Genomic DNA, 18,232 nt, shown 5'->3' on the forward strand with positions numbered 1-18,232 from the left:
TTTTTATTTTCAATCAATCAAAATATCTCTTTCACGCTATTTCACTTTCTTTCTGTTTGTTTATTTGTTTATATTTTCCTTAATGCAATCAGAATCTATATCACTTTTGAGTTTCTGTATAATTCTTATGGATACACATTTAATCAAACACTGCTTTCGGTACATATAACTTGAGTGTTGTTATACTCTTTGTATTGTTTTATTTCAATACATATGTAAAATCTTTAGACGTCTTGGCTAAAGCTTGAAATTGTATCCTTAAATATGTCAGAGCTGACTCTTTACAATGGGGTATGTTATCAGCATCGTGACGACAAAGTACTATTTTAAATCTTGTTCAATTGATAAGCATACCTATCATGAATGTTATCTCTCTAGATGTTAAAGGTTTTTTTTTTAATGAAACAGAGCATATTTGTGTTGTGAAGGACCACAGACCTCTTTTATCACAAAACAACACATGCATTGCAGACAAATAAATGTGGAATCAGATATATCTTCCGAAATACTCTTAAAAGAATGTTTAGTTACCACAAAGTAAACAAAATTAAAAGAGACTTCATTTTCGTCACGCAACTTAACAATATTAACATGTCTTTGTGGTATAAATGATGTATGATATTGTGTATGCTTAGTTCATATTTGATGTAAATATAAAAAGAAGATATGTGACCTTGTTTCTAAGTATGTTTCGTTTTTGTTGTTAATTATTTATGTTTTATTTGTTATATAATAGCACACATGTACAATACTTATAGCTGTGGTTTAAACGTAGAATTTTCACCAATGAAATCAATATAATATAATACTAAATAATTATGTTATGATAAGAGCAGTGGCGATTGAAACTTAAGATATATTTTCCATTCAAATATCAAATGTTTGTTTGGTGTTTTAGTGAATGTAAAGTTTAATTTCACGTAAGTCATAATATGGCAAGAAGTTTATATTCCTTCATAAAAGTCATTTTCCTCAATGGTAGTCGACATTTTCTGAAAGAAAATGATCTATTATGTTTTTTTTGTATCTGTCTACGTATGTACCCAGTATGCATGATTGCAGTAGTATTTGTTATGAGCAATAACTGTTATGATTATTTACACTAGATAAACTAGTAGTGAAATAAATGTAGTTTCTTTAAATACCAATGCCGATTTTAACAGCTAATTATCCTTTTGAGACTTTGTTGATAGCAATTTTTTTAAATGATAAAAAAAACAGGATTTGTTTCGATCGGTTGACACGTATTAATTAGTTAAAGTCCTGTGATAATATGTCAGTAGTAATTCCCCGTATCTATCCTATGGCATGCTGTTGATAAATTATTGTATTTGCTGATGTTGCAGAGTCACCCAGCTTGATAAATTAATATTTAAGGTGATTTAGCTTTACTTAGCCCGGATTTCAAATCCATGTTCTCTTATGATCCTATACATTTGACTCTAATTTCATTTACAATAAAAACATGGATGGTTAAAATCTTAAATTCCAAATGGTTGATAGATAAAAACGTCATTAAAATAATCTAGCTAATCAAAGAATAATAAGTTTACATATAAAAATGTATTAGGCATTTTAATTACGATGATGTAGCGTTGGCGTTGTTGATTTGAATTATTCTTTTGTCTAATTTTACCGAACCAATAATTGACCTAAGACGTGCCGCCTAGCAGCCTATAGGGAGTGTTATTATATACATGCTCACGACAGTTTTAAAGAGTTTCCGGTGAACCCGCGTACGGTTATAAATAGTATCACCACCACGGCTACCACGTGGTTGTCGTTTGTTATATATATATGTGTGTGTTGTGTGAAGTTGTCACACTGGAGGTACACACAAGTATAGAAGGTAGGTGTCTAAGTATACGTATCCATTAATGGCGTGTTTTAGTCGAATGATGAAACATGATGTACATCAGTCACAGCGATCTGTTTTAATGCAAATAGTTCTTATGTGCACAGGTTATTACGGAATAATGTATGCCATCTCCAATGTTCATTGATAATGATGTAGGTTCTTGATTTAAGTAAAGCAGAGACGTTCTTTACAATGAATGTTATTAAAATGATCAGAAAATAAAATTATGTACTTCAAGCAAATTTATAACTGGAATAGGAGAACCAGGTAGAAATCGATTTTGAGTGTAATATATGTATCATGCTACTCTCATCTGGTATTTGTAATATATCGTTACGGTATCTGATTGGATAAGAACCATAAAACGTAACACACGTACTAAATTCCTCAGTTTGCTAGAAAGTGATTGAGTAGAAACATACCAACAATAAAACTAACTATTCAAAGAGTCCCGTGTAAATACAATAAGGCGATACACCTATACACTACCCAGGATAAACCAGACGTATTGTGTAATCAATTCAGCACACATATGTGTATGGAGATATATCGATGTTTAAGGATCATTTTAATGATTAATGTTAGGCATCGTAGGTAGAAGTTATTGAGGATAACATTAATTTACATTTAATTTAATACTTGTTATGCATATGTGGGAAAATAGTTATGTATTGGATAAAACGATAATATATACTCAAAGGTAATTATGTATAACACACTCACAGATTGTGATAGTCTAAATTTATAAATAAGAAATATTACGTTATAAAGAAATCTTTCGATTTCTCCCTTTTCCATTCGTTTTCTCCATACATAATTGCCAAGATTACGTAATTATCAAGAAAAGTCACATGATAAAATTATCAGTTAGAATTGAATCAAAATCGTTCCTTTGTCAAACCATACTTATTATATCAGACAGACATGGGATTCGCTGTAACAACGGGAACGCCCCTTCAGTCAATATTACCTGCATACATGGTATATCAGTAAGTCAAAAATAACCTGCAGATAGCATCGACACCGAGTCATGTCATATTAGTACCAAAACAGGCATGTTGATTGTTATAATTACAACAATAATGTACAACAGCCGTAAAAATTAACCTGATAGCATCGACACCGACTCAAGTTACTTATCATCATACATTCAAGAAACAAAATCTCTTAATCGAGTAAAGGAATTTACCCCGTCTTCTTGAGTTAACAAAGCGTTATTTGCTAAAACGGGTCACAAAGATTTTTTTTTACATTTCCCCCTGTGCATTTATCCACAGAAGCCGGTTTGTGTCACAAGATGTCTTTGTCAGAATTACGACTTAGTAGATGTATGTCGTAAGAATGAATAATCATGTAATTACAACTAAGATATTTTATCATTACGTCTAAGCTATTTCATAATTACAGCAAAGTTATCTTGTGATTACGAGTGCTCTGTTGAGTAATGGAAAGCTGAAGTTGGTTGCGAGTTCCTAGTTCCTAGTTCCGTTTAATAAAACCAGACCCGAGTTCCGTTTAACTTAAACGGAACTAGGAACCAGACCCGAGTTCCGTTTAACAATCACAGCAAATATATCTTGTGATTATGAATAAACTATCTTATGTCTAAGCATTTCTTGTAATGTCGTCTAAACTATTGTAATTAAACTATTACACTAAACTATTTTGTAAGATAATGTTAATTTAGGCATTAAAATATCTTTTTTTATGACATCTATACCAGAGCTTTGTAGACAATCAATCTCTAACGCGCATTATAAAATTTGTCTGCAAAGCTCTGGTATGTATATAGACCACGCTTTCCATAAAACGATAGTTTAATACTTCAACGAACACTTGTCTAGCTTCAACCTTATCCAGTTGAAATTAACAGTAATAAGCAAGATTGTTACATCTAATTACACTTAAATATTCTATGAAATAAACGTTTACTCTATACTTTTGGCATTTTCAAAATTCAGAATACACAACTATGTACAATTATTGTTTTGGAGTCCATGGTACTGTATGTACGATTATTAACATTTCACTCAAATTGAAAGCAGAATAACTACTCTCAATGATCAGAATACCAAAAGAAAATTTGAGTAAAATTAAACAATAGTGCATTTTATGTGCATATATATTTCCTATCGGTAGTATGTGACACAATCGTCAACGAATGTCTTTTTCTGACATGGAACAAAAAAGGAAAAAAGAAATCTGTCAAAGTAAAATAAATAGTTTCACTAATCAGAATATTATTTTATTCACATATCATAAAAGGTCTTTCGTTGACGTTTTTGTCATAACAAAAAAATAAAACAGATAATTGTTAATAAAATGCACCATAGTTTAAAATATAAATGTATTAAGCACTATTTACACTTCTGACATACCAAATTGTTGATAATTAAACATAAACATGAGACCTTCCTCATACACTGTACAGAACAATTTGTAATGTAAAATGCTCATAGTTTTTTTTTTCTTTTTCTTCATAAAAACTTATTTGTTGACTTTTGTCAAAATAAAGAAAGAAAATAAATATTTGTCAATAAAAATACAGCTTTAGGACGTCTGAAATAAGATATCATTGATATTTTACATATAAACAAAAAAATTACCTTATATTTTTGTTTGCATGCAGTCCACTTTAATGAGCAATTTGATATTTAAATTGCTCATCAGTTTTTTCGTCAATAATTAAGAAAAATAGTCACGTAAAACGATCCAACCTTTTAATCGAATGAAGGTAGTACGTCTCTTCATGTTTACGTTGGCCGGGTATGTAAAATGTATTTACAATAGATTAGCCGGGGGCGACCACGAACTTAAGCTGACGTTGTGATGTCCCCGATAATTAGGTCTGTACGGGCCGTAAAGGTATATACCTGTACTTACAGTTTGTTTACATCGGATACCTCCTACACTTTTCCGCATCATAAACCCTTAATTGGTTCGTCTCCAATATTATCATTTAGATAGCGTACACGTTACAGATTTAGTTTTAGTGTTTTCTTTGCGATGACTTTTAACAATTTTAATGATAATATCTGAATCTGATGGAGTTATGATAAATTCAACACGTGAAAGTTATTTTTAACTGTATGACATATCTAGAATAGACAAGTCAAATCGTTACCTGACTACAGCTAATTTTTAACTGTTTTTGATGTATCTTAGTTAAAAAAAACTATTTGAGGGCAGTTTTCAAACATATTTGACCTCAAATCATCTTTAATTTAAAAAAAAATATCTAGGATATTAAATCATGTCAATTGCCATGAGTTCATTTCATTGAAAATAAGCCTTTAAACATTTATTTCAATAAAGGATACAGATACTGTTGTATTCATCTTAACAACGTTTCAATGGATATATCAGATATTATTATCTATAAATTTCAATGATAAGTTTTTTTTTCTACCAATTTTCTGATTTAATTAATTGATGATATTCAGAAATGATGTTGTCAATTAAAATAATCAAATATCACAATAAAATTTGAAAAGGATATGTTCCTTGAAAGTATATTATTTCATAAAAGAACATATTATGCCCTGCTGCTATCGTACAAGGATATTACTTTAGTAGTTTTGTAGTGAAGTAGGGGAACAACTTTTCATCTCTCGTATTAAGGAAGTAGCTGGTTAAGTCCTTTAAGTACCGACAAAGGGAAGCAATTCTAAGCAGTTCTAAGTATGGTTCTCCATAACTGGTATCTAGAGAATGTTTATCTAACATTGTCTCCTGTGGATTGATTGAGGAAGTATATGGGAAGCTATCGATACTCTTGTTGCAGCTAATATACAATGATCTACTTGAAAACCTCTTATCAAATACTTGAATATGATACCTTATAAACAGATAAAATACCTCACTACTTCAATACCTCTGATAAAATACACTTGAATTTGATAAGTGATCCCTTACTATTAGATAAAGCACCTGACACCAGAATTATATTACGTTACTATGACATATGTAAAGATTTTTTTTATTAAAATGTATCTTATTAACATCGGGACGTGCTTGTATATGTTATATATACTATTAGCATGTGTAGGAAATCGGGTTGTTTTGAGAGTTTCACGTATGACTGGAAAGTAAGTTCAGTTTTAAAATCTTTGATATATAAATATAGCCCTGGTAAAAGAGTCGATTTTTTAATACATGTGTTAACATTTTGTATTAAAAATTGAAATGAATCAGAAACTTCACTTTCTTATAAAACGTGTTCTCTTCCGAAGCTCATGGTTCTAAGCCTGACTCCATTTACTCTTTAGTAACATAAAACATATTATAACCAAAGTTAACTCAGAATTTCGACTAAATAACCGCGCGTAAGCTAACTATCACTGCACCAGACTGCTTAATGGCGGCATTAACAATCATTGTTAACAACGGTTACACAGGAAATGTTTCATTTCCTTGGTGCCATAACCTAATCTTAGGCAATGATGTATATTTTCCTGTGTATATTATACTGTATATTGGATAATATAAGGAAGGTATTTAAACAGGTAATAGGTTTTATTTTTGTTATTTATCTCGCGTCAATGGAAACCCATTAATTGTGTTTAGAATAATTGTTTCTTCTTTGTTCCCTAGAATTGTTAAAACGTTGTGTATGCATAATACAAGTCCTGTTCATTCATGAAACAACACCGAGAATCAAAAGAAGGGAATAAATATTAAATAAAAACGGATCTATTAACAAAATATCTGACCATTTAAACTTATTAATTGAAAATGATCATATTCATGTCGGTATATATTTGGTAAGAAATTATGTCATAAATTTAACTGATGAAAAGCTTGACCTATTTCTATACAATTACCTTTAATCATTATGCTGAGTTTAAAATCACTTAAGGGGTCAGTAAATAAGAATGAAGTCTATATACCATACACAAAATACACAAAACACGTCATTTGGTGGGGAAAACCACATACCAACTACCCACCTACGAAATGCTTGATGAGTAGATCAAAAACCGTAGATCAAAGGTTTGCTCAAATGGCGCAAAATAGTATAGTAACTATTTCCAACCCAATATTATTCATATACAGAGATATTTTAGATATTTTTAGATATTATAAAAAGTGAAAAGTGAAACTCATCAAGTGAATCGTGATTCACCTTAAACGTTGTCTAATTTTGGGTATACCCTATAATGACAGTTGGTGTGTGTACTGGAAAAATTACGTGGGAATATAAAATGACCTAAAATTAAACCTTACAATTTCCATTTCAAAGTCATATCTCAGTTTTTCCCTTACATACCATATTGATAAGGGGCAAGCCAGTTGTCCCACTTCTTTTATAGTGAACGTCAAACAGATGCATATACTCCTAAAATATTAGACTATGGCATGTCTCAACCAGTGGACATATAACCAAGAGTCTTCCTCATATGGAGGAACGTTTGTTAAGCTCATAAAAAATATAGAAGAAGACACAACGCGAAAATATCGCAGTTTCCCCAAATATGCACCACGCACTTCGTACACGCAATACAACGCATATACATGGGAATCCGTCCTTACATGACCTTGGCTGTTAATAGGACGTTAATTTAATAAAACAAACAAACAAATTAACAAACAAACTGAAAGCCAAATGAAGAAAGTCTTTGAAAATGAATAAAAAAGATAAAAGATAAAATTTAGTCGCCTGTTACAATCATGCTTTTGAAAATCAGGTAGTTTTATCACCTCACATGCCCGACAGAACATACTATTTCTAATACGTAACACGTAGTGGTGTAGTAAAGAATAGCATGAATCGTAGGTTTTATAAGAGATTCAAAACGTTGGAAATTATATGAATTAATTTTGTTCACATATAACTTGCCTCTAAAGGATATTACAATTAGCAGCGTATTTTGACCGTTTAAACAGGTATCCATTAGATGGATAATAAAATAATCTAAAATCAAGAAAAGACAGCTTACTCTGTATTTGCCTTTTGATATACAGTTTTGTTTGGGTCCATTCTAAATCATCACTGGCTCGTCTTTGGAGAACGTAACAGATGTATGACGTAGTCTTACGCCGTGGACCTATTTGTCGTTGCACTATCCCCTCATACACACACATAGATAATACAGTGTTACATTTAACGCCCAGAGAAAGCTTTATTTATTGTTTGTTTCCTCGGTACAACAAAGGTGAATTTTACTTCTGACATGTAGCTATTTTTCAAATCTTTTTTTTTTACCTGATATTAAATAGGTCAATCCGACGTCAACTCGTCATCACACGTGACGAAACAATCATTAACCAATAAATTGGCCCGTTGCATAACTGCTTTTGGATACGCTCCAAGCAACGTAACAGGGCGATACGCCCTCGGTTACAATCAATTAAAAGCTACTTAAACTTTACGCATCAGATGGTTACAACCAAGGCGCGGAGGAAGCAGCGATAAAAATATGTGGATGTAAACAGCGGAAGCGTGAGAAAGATATAAAGGGCTGGTTGTTCTAGGGTTACTGTCAAAACGGGATCATTGTAGACTGAGAATAGCGGTAACTGTAAAAAGAATTTAGTGGTAAACCACAATACGAGCGGCGTTCACCTCAAAGTCAGGTTAGAACCGGGTTATACTCTCGACAAATTAAACGGCACAATGACTTATGTTGTGAAGACACAACACACTCGTGCATAGTGATATGTGTATTTTACCCATCAGTTACACACGAAATTTTAATTATTTATTATCGGTAGGCAAAACTGCATCAACGTATCATCATAATGGATACTACATTAGTATAAGTTAGCGATTTTAAATGAATGCATTCTGTGATTTTAAATGTCTTTTATTTTTGTTTACAGATTAAGCTATGGGAATGGAAACAATGACTTTGAGCAGCCTCACCCCCGGGCCAGTGTTAGGGGGAATCGTATTTGTAACGGCTTTACTAGCCCCCGGAATCTTATACAGACGTAAACGAAAGAGGTAAGAAAATTTGCCTGGTTGTACTCATAGCTGCTAGTGTAATGGGGGATCGTATTTGTAACAGCTCTACTTGCCCCAGGGATCATATACAGACGTAAAAAGAGGTAGGATAATTTAACTAGTTGTACACCTAACTGCTGGTAACATGCTGATGTAATATCATCCATCTTGAGGACAGGAAAATGAGGCCAACTATAGCCCGTGGGCATTTATCAAGTTTATGCTGAAATTCTTAAAAATGTTTCCTTATTTGAGGTTTGCTTACTAGAGTGGATCTACAAATGTCGATTTGATACAGTTTATGTGGATAGCAACGATAATGACTAAGTTCTAATGAAAATCCGCACAAAATATTCTTAAAGATTAAGTGTAGAATTTGTATAATAGTTTGCTATAAGGTATATGCTCTTAAGACCTACTCACCTTATATTAGTAGATCCAACAAAATTTGAAATCACATATATATATTTATTCATTCATAATTTGAAATAATTCATAATTTCATTTATTGTCGATTTCCTTTGTTATATTTATATCTGAATAATTTTTTCGGTGTTTTCCTCTTGATTTGTTTGTTTGATTCAATTAGCGTCCTATTAATAGCAAGGGTTATGTAAATGCAGCCTCGTTGCGAGTTTGAAGTACGTTATTCGTCCATTGGGAGGTTGCTGTACATTCATGTGGTGTTCTCGTGTATAAGAGGAACTATCTTCCTCTAGAATTTCAGTATAGTCAGGTTCCAGTCTACTTTAACGCAATTAATATACAAAGACACCCGCTATGTCATTTGTCGATTAGATATCAATATTCAGCTACAATTATACAAAAAAAAAAACAAAAAAAAAAAATCATCTGTATATTGTTTTTTTCAGCAGTGTGTCCTCTCCAGCCCCGTTTCCTCGAGATGTCGTCATACTGCACCAGGCTAGCCGTGCCCCATACGCCCCTAGCCTAAGCCCCTTCGCCATAAAACTTGAGACGTACCTGCGTGTTGCTAAAATACCATATGAGGTACGTGTACATGATATATTTCTAATAAATTCTCTGTATTCCCCTATATATACATTAAAACATCACTAGACTTATCGGTCGTCCAATGGCCTTCAAGGTGACCTAATTTACGTACATTATACCTGCTTTGTCCAGGGCCTGACACCATAAAACAGATTTTTTTACTCAAGTATATGATTTTCCATAGGCTTGAATAAAAAGTCTATCTGATAAAGTTTTATGGACCCTGGCCCTGGAGTAATGTTTCTGTTGGTGACTCTTAAAGATAATATTGCTCATTAACGTCATTGCAGCGCAAAGATTACAAAGATTTACCTTCCATCACCACTGGAGATACTAAATGTAGTACCGCGCAAACTTTATGAGTACATAAACAAGTCCCATTGGTTGATTATTTAAGTACCTCACCTGTCTATCCTCCTTTCAACTTGCTTCTAACTTTTCGTTTACTTCTTCGTTTGTCACCTCTTAGTCAGCCTTATGATCTTATGTGTCTATATCTCTTTGAAAGCCTTAATGTTTCGTTACATAATAAAACTTGACAATATCAATCTACAATAACGAAAATGAATTAAAATTTTATTTTGAAAACAAATTAAGAACATTATCAGTTGATGTTACTCGGTTGTCCCATGATGCATTTCATTATATCTAAAGAAAAAGGTGAAATTCACATATTTCAAATAACTGTAAAAAATAAAATGTATTATTAATTTTTATTAAGTAAATTAATTTTAATTGAAGAAAGAAAAAGCTCTTGTACCAGATACCATTTTTAATATCGTATTAATCATTGCTATGAAAATAACCGTCATAACTAAAGGGACCTAACTCTGATATTTACAGAATGTTTATGATTCGAAGAGAGGATCTAAAGGGAAAATACCATGGATTGAATATAACGGGGAATCTGTCCCAGATACAGAATTTTGCATGCAGTTTCTCCGTGAAAAACGTTCACTGGACATCAATGAAGGACTAACTCCGGAACAACGAGCTGTTGCACGTGCATTTCAGAAGATGGTTGACGAACATACGTATTGGTGAGTGAATAGAAAACTTTAAGTTTACTTTTCGTCATTGGATTATCGTCAGATAATCTACAAATGTGTTGCTAAAATACTAAAGTGTGCAGCATAACGACCTGCGCACTAACAACTCAAATTCGTAAGATTCGTTTTGACAAATTTAATGAGTCTGACTTATGAATCGCGCAGAAGAAAACACAGTTTCGAAAATCGCACAAAAAAAAGCCAAGTTCTCGAAATATTCGCACAAAAAAAATCACATGCTTCATGCATGTTTTATCAATAATTTCACGTAAAATGTTATTTAAGAGCTCTGTTATACTTCCATGTACTGTTGTATCAATAATTTCACGTGAAATGTTATTTAAGAGCTGTGTTATACTTCCATGTATGGTTGTATCAATAATTTCACGTGAAATGTTATTTAAGAGCTGTGTTATACTTCCATGTATGGTTGTATCAATAATTTCACGTGAAATGTTATTTAAGAGCTCTGTTATACTTCCATGTACTGTTGTATCAATAATTTCACGTGAACTGTTATTTAAGAGCTCTGTTATACTTCCATGTACTGTTATATCAATAATTTCACGTGAAATGTTATTTAAGAGCTCTCTCATACTTCTATGTACTGTTGTATGAATAATTTCACGTGAAACGTTATTTAAGAGCTCTCTCATACTTCTATGTACTGTTGTATGAATAATTTCACGTGAAATGTTATTTAAGAGCTCTGTTATACTTCCATGTACTGTTATATCAAAAATTTCACGTGAAATGTTATTTAAGAGCTCTCTCATACTTCTATGTACTGTTGTATCAATAATTTCACGTGAAATGTTATTTAAGAGCTCTGTTATACTTCCATGTAATGTTTTATCAATAATTTCACGTGAAATGTTATTTAAGAGCTGTGTTATACTTCCATGTACTGTTGTATCAATAATTTCACGTGAAATGTTATTTAAGAGCTGTGTTATACTTCCATGTATGGTTGTATCAATAATTTCACGTGAAATGTTATTTAAGAGCTGTGTTATACTTCCATGTATGGTTGTATCAATAATTTCACGTGAAATGTTATTTAAGAGCTCTCTCATATTTCCATGTACTGTTGTATCAATAATTTCACGTGAAATGTTATTTAAGAGCTCCCTCATACTTCTATGTATTGTTGTATGAATAATTTCACGTGAAATGTTATTTAAGAGCTCTCTCATACTTCTATGTACTGTTGTATCAATAATTTCACGTGAAATGTTATTTAAGAGATCTGTTATACTTCCATGTACTGTTGTATCAATAATTTCACGTGAAATGGTATTTAAGAGCTCTGTTATACTTCCATGTATGGTTGTATCAATAATTTCAACTGAATTTTTCAAACAGGATTATGATTCTTTTCCGATGGATTTATGACGAAACAAAAGAAGTCATTAATTTGGCAGGATGGTCGATCCTTAAAGTGAAGATAGTGACATATATGGCGGGTAAACAGACACGTGACCAAGGGGTCGGACGTCACACGCAGGAGGAAGTGGAGGCCATATTGGACGGAGACCTCACAGCATTATCACAATACCTAGGTAAATATTGCCACCATGTACCAATAATTTAATTTCGTATGTCACAAGCATTTCTATTGGTTGGATCTTTGAGGTTATTTTTCCATAGACCGAACCAAACCCGACCAAACTGAACTATTGAATAAGATATCAATGCGCCAAACTCAATTTGATTCAAGTAATATCACATTTATGCCTAATTAGTACCTGACTGAGATATCTAAATTAAATTATAAGCCTCATTCTCAATATCATTTAGGGTTACACACGAAAGTCGAGTGATATCGGTATCAAATGAACCCCTCATACCCAAGACGCAAATAGTTCGGTAGTCCAGAAATTCGTTATCCGGACGGTTGATGATGGGCTCATAGTTGTCTGGATTATCGAATATTCAATATCATATTTATGTATCCAAAACGATCAAATTATTTCTTGATTTCTAATTACATATTGTGTTTTTTTTCAGGAGACAAACAGTATTTCTTTGGTGATACACCGACAGAAGTAGACTGTGCTATATTTGGACAGCTGTCACAGCTGTTGTGGCATTTACCTAACACAGCTGTACCGAAAATATTAACAGGTAAGCCAATCCCTATCACATATCATCTCGCTCTCCTTTGATTTAAGAACTTTTTAAAATTACGGGAATATTTTGAGCGATTTGTTTGTAATCGCTATCGTATCTCTAGCATGTATTGCTAGACATGTTTGTAATTAGTGATTGAAAAGAAAGCCTATGCGTTTATATTTTGTCTTAATCATTACCTTTTAATCGGTCCCTTTTTTCAAATAATATATTTATGATTCTAAATTTCCTTAGATAACGCCCCCTTAAAAACAAAACCAAATAATAAATAAATAAATATATATATACAGAACCCTTAACAGAAAATCCACATACGAAAACACTACAGATGTGAAGAAAAATAATCTTATGTTAATGGGTTCTCCTTAAAATCCGAATTGAGGAATTTCTTACATTTTATGAATATTCGTGAAGCTGGACCTTTGTTATTTTCACATTATATTAAACAGATGTGTTTGTCCTTATCTACATTATATGTTACTTTACCTTTTGTTTTGATATTGAAAAAAACCCTTTTGACCTAAACAAATATTTTTGTTCTTATAGAGAAACATAAAAACTTAGTGGACTACTGCGAGAGGATAAAGACAAATTTCTGGCCGGACTGGAATAGCTGTATTACCCACGGAGACTTAAAACTTAAATAATGCAGAGTTATACTTTATTTATGTTATTTATTTGTACCACAAATTTGAATTCCGTAATGTATTTTTTGTTGTTGTTATCGGTGAGCGATGAAAGCACTTAACTCCACAGATTTGACATTAAAAGACGTTCTACGAGTTTACCATAATTCTGCAAATAATAAAATCAGTATTATCAAACTCTAATAGTATTAACAGACATATTTTACAGGGTTAATATTTATATTTATTCATATGATGTACAGTTTATTATCCTTTCACATACCATATACCCAATTATATTCGCGGGAATGATATCTAAGCGATTTAGCGGGTCATCGTCATGGACTCCTGAAATATTAAGGAAGAGTTAAATCATATATCTTTTGAATCTGATTCACGAAATCTTGATTATCTAGAATTATTTTTTTTTAATTCAAGATCTATATCGTGAAAATATCTTGTTCGCAAATATAACTGGTTATACGGTAAAGATGTATATTTTATGCAATAACAGATTTTTATGATAATTTGCAATTGACAGAATTGTTGTTAATAAAGTTAAAGTGAATAGTCGGGTGAAGAAAAAACAAAAGTCGGTAAAAATGGTGAAAAATGTATTCAGTAAAATTTCTTTTTAAATTAAAAATTCATATTTTCCGGACGAAAATTAGTATGTCAGTATCTTACAGTGAGTGTCTATCGAAGCATTGCATGCGAAGGAATTAATATATTATAGAAATCCTAAAACGTCCTCCCGGCTGGCTATGTCCGAGATAAAATTTCCACGCAGCCTCGCTTTCAAAGAGTTGGGCGAATTTGTTATTAGAAGTGTGCTTTTACTCGGGCTTTTTTTATAATTTCAATGATCATAAGCAGAACGTTACCATTGTTGTGATATGCAAGGACTTTTGGAAGACCAATGAAGGCATTTAGACTGGTTTTCTTTGCTCGACTATTCATTTCAACATCGTATTTTCATATTTAAATTATGTATTGATATAGAATGAATGTATAATTGAAAAATGAATGGATATTTGAATGAATAATTTAACGAATGAATGAATAATGATGAAAGAATGGGTGTATAATTGAACGAACGAAAGAAGAATTAAATGCATTGATAAACAATTCAATGAATAAGTGAAGGCACGGTTGAGTGAGCTAATAAATTGTTGAACATTTTGATGATAGCGTACAAAATTGATGAAAATATATTTTGCTGATTGAATAAGTGCTTGAATCAAGGAGCACACGAACGCTTCAGTAGCATTTGCATTTATGAATGAAGTTTTGTTTTTGATATTTTTTAAGTTGAAGAAATAAAATAAATAAATATGATATGTTGTTACTTTTTACTTGTTTAAGTATACGAGCTGTGACACGCTCTGATGGACATTATGTTGGTTTTTCTACGAAACTTTATTTCCTTCATCAAACGTTGAAGATTTCTACAAAAGATCCAATACCATCATTCTGTGAATTCCGAAATAACACGCACTGGCAAGTCTGCATATGATCTGTAGGGACCGCAGAATCAAACCAAAAATATCTTCCCAGAAATCCCTTTGAGGGCAAACGATTTCATAGAGAGGTGAATGTTTCGGAGTCTGCTGGTTGGGTATTCAGGGCGCATCAGTTTCAAATGTTTAATGGGCTGGGCATTACATGTAGATGTAAAACATGTAAAGAAATTTTAAAATTCTGTCAAGTGTGTTTCTGACAGGGGGAGGTAATCAATATTTGAATTTCATGAATGTTTTGCTCAATTTTTGATGCGGAATTCAACATAAGAAGACACCCCCACATAAAAGTTAAGCACATGGTAGATCTTAATTTCTTTTTATTTATAAGTGTGTGAAATGCCATTCTTCAAAATTAGTGATATGTGACCAAATTGGAAAATCCATTTAACCTGGACAGTGGCAAACGTTAACATATCGTATATAGAGAAATCATTTGGTTCTGCTGTCTTTGTAGATATGACTATTGGCCGGAAGTATAGTGTGTTCTGATGATATTTTGTCAGACTTTTACCCTAAAATATTGATATTAATTAGCGGCTTATGTTCTTTTCGGGAAGGAAACCTTAGATTTTTTCATTGTCGTTTATTCTGTATGGCATATTGATAGGAAATCATTTCCAGGCTCATCTTCAATTTCATTTATCATGTAGTTTAACGTCCTATTACAGTCACAGGCAGGGGGGTCATTTAAGAACATGCCAGGTTTATTGATGGATTACCCGTAAAAAAACCACCGACAAACGGTCACTACCTGGCAACCGCGCGCGCCCCACTTAGGATTCAAAATCGCGACCCAAAGGCGGAGGGCTTGTGGTAATATGTCTAGACATCTTAACCACTCGGCCAACGTGGCCCCTTAACGAAACATAAATAATATAATGAATTCTTGTGCTCAGCAAATAAGATAATAAAACACCACAGAATGAGAATTTACTAAACATACTTCAGATAAAATCAAAGGTCACGGAATCCATGGCATATTTTCAAGTGCCTCCTATTTTCAAAGACGTCATATCTTCAAGATATACATTTTACTGCAGGAAACCCAAGGCTCCCTTTCAAGACCGACTTATTTTCAATTTTGACTTATTATCGAGATTTAACGGTATTTTACTTTTTATTAAATTCTCATTCACATGCAATAAAATCAGCTTATTTTGAAATATGACAATATGGTACCTCAGCTATATAGTAGGTTTTTTTTCTGAGAGTGAAAAATAAACAAAGCAATTCATCACAACATTGTTGTGAAACAAACGAATTACTCTTTGCATAGAGTATATTGAATCATTTAAATGGGTAAGGAACTTTATAATTAAAGTCCGCGATGGAACCCTGATGGGATAGCATACTTGACTAAAATAGGAGTAATATACTGTAAATAAAAATATTTTCGTTGGAGTGAATTTTCGTATATTTTAAAGTTTTACAATTTCGTTGGTACATGTACTTAAATTCGTTGGGTTTTGCTTGTCAAGTTTTATCTCCAATTAACAGCCAAAGACATTTAAGGACGTATCAGGTTTGATGATGGAGGTAAATCAGATTAACGGTTAGTGCTGGTAACTTTCCAACTCGCATCCTAGAGGTGGTGGGCTTCTATTAACATGGAGGGACATCGCCCCCCTCCCAGAAGAGTATTTCATATATCTTTTGTAGCAGAGTAGTTTTTTAAGAAGTATAATTATAATGAAGTAGTCTAGGAGAGAGGGCTTATAATAATTGTTTGTACTCATGCATTAAGTGGTAATATATAATTGTTTTTTTAAGAATATATCATGACATTTGTATTTTAATTTTAATAAAAAAAGTTTCTTATGTCGTAAATTTGATGATGTTGGTAATACTGAAGATGATACTTTCACATTGAAATCTCGAGTTCTCTCTCTTGCTACTACCATCACCATTAACAGCTAGTGTCCTTTATTGACGCGAGAGGTTTAGATAGCAGCAGAAAGGCGAAGTACGCGGACAAAAACCGGCGACCAGCAGTCAGTACCTGACCATTGGGGCTTATGGTAATATGTCGGGACATCTGAACCACTCAGCCAGCATTGCCCCATATTAGAAAATTGTCAGAGGAACGTTTTAGATACTGTTATTGAAGATTTTATGCAATTAGATGCTGGAATTGGTTAGTGCAGTTTTGAATTTGCGCATTTACCGTACTAGCTATACTAGCGACATAGAGAAAATAAAACACAATCTTAGTTGAGCGAAAACGATCTGGTGTGAACAGTACTAAAATATCATTTCCGCTAACATACAGTTTACAATTATGTATAATTCAAGAAATTATTTCTATTGTTATAAAACAGCTGAAAAAATGTATGGATAACGGTAATATTATTGATAGATCTATAAATCAGTCTCCTGACTCCTGTATTTACACCAAGCGTAGAAATTAAAACACAAAACAATATGTTTGGAAGGTTCGTTTTTATTGCATCACACACACCACAAAAATGAATGTTAGTAATACTATGAAAATATTTAATTTAAGCGTTAGTTAATGAACTCAATTAAATACAAATGGCAAAATCTGGACAAAAATATAAAATGTTACTTGCCTAATAAAGTGTCATTATCTACACATATTTCTATTGCAAAATGCGATAAAAATAAAGACAAAATAAATAAAACGAGATGAATGTTAATCGATAGATACACTTATTGTTTAAACAAACGGATTACAACGAACAAAGTTTAACGTACAATTAATACTGATATGTTTCCCTGTTCGAAAAAAACATTTGCATTTTGATTTCAATGATATTTGTTACACTCCATTAATTGGTCATTTCATTATAAGAAATAAACTCCGACCAAGAATTGAGCATGGTATATAATGAGCAACACAAAGCATAAACAATAGTGGAGTTATTGACTTACTCTGTAGTTGTTTAATTTGACGGGGATAAATTGTCGCGATTCTCTCTTCGACACGCATTCGTGTACATAATTAATCGCTCATTGTTGATTTTTAGAATACAATGCCATACAGTTACACTGTCATTAAATTAATTTTAATCGTAAGTGTTTAAGATATATATTGAACCGCAAATATTGAGAAATTTAACACC

At 32.3% G+C, this 18,232-nt stretch overlaps 1 protein-coding gene across 4 annotated transcripts; it reads left to right on the forward strand.

The window, feature by feature from the left end:
* Positions 1-1,756: 1,756 nt before the first annotated feature.
* On the forward strand, positions 1,757-14,964 carry LOC138309522 (failed axon connections homolog). 4 transcript variants are annotated; one of them, XM_069250744.1, is made up of 7 exons: positions 1,757-1,849; positions 8,681-8,804; positions 9,677-9,815; positions 10,662-10,858; positions 12,233-12,429; positions 12,878-12,994; positions 13,547-14,964. In XM_069250744.1, exons 2-7 carry the CDS (start codon positions 8,689-8,691, stop codon positions 13,645-13,647), a joined length of 867 nt encoding a protein of 288 aa, XP_069106845.1. In that variant the 5' UTR covers positions 1,757-1,849; positions 8,681-8,688; the 3' UTR covers positions 13,648-14,964. The 4 variants fall into 4 exon arrangements, with proteins under 4 accessions (XP_069106845.1, XP_069106848.1, XP_069106846.1 ...); XM_069250747.1 differs by having other exon boundaries at positions 9,680-9,815; XM_069250745.1 differs by lacking the exon at positions 1,757-1,849 and adding an exon at positions 8,187-8,434.
* Positions 14,965-18,232: the final 3,268 nt, after the last annotated feature.

The sequence above is a fragment of the Argopecten irradians genome, chromosome 15, assembly GCF_041381155.1.
Source record: "Argopecten irradians isolate NY chromosome 15, Ai_NY, whole genome shotgun sequence".
NCBI lineage: Eukaryota > Metazoa > Mollusca > Bivalvia > Pectinida > Pectinidae > Argopecten > Argopecten irradians.

What these genes read in the sequence shown, in the direction of transcription:
- LOC138309522 (XM_069250744.1), top strand. Translation starts at nt 8,689, where the DNA reads ATGGGAATGGAAACAATGACTTTGAGCAGCCTCACCCCCGGGCCAGTG. An exon ending in GTTGACGAACATACGTATTG is followed by an intron (nt 10,859 to 12,232) that starts GTGAGTGAATAG and finishes TTTTTCAAACAG; the next exon opens with GATTATGATTCTTTTCCGAT. An exon ending in TGTACCGAAAATATTAACAG is followed by an intron (nt 12,995 to 13,546) that starts GTAAGCCAATCC and finishes TTGTTCTTATAG; the next exon opens with AGAAACATAAAAACTTAGTG.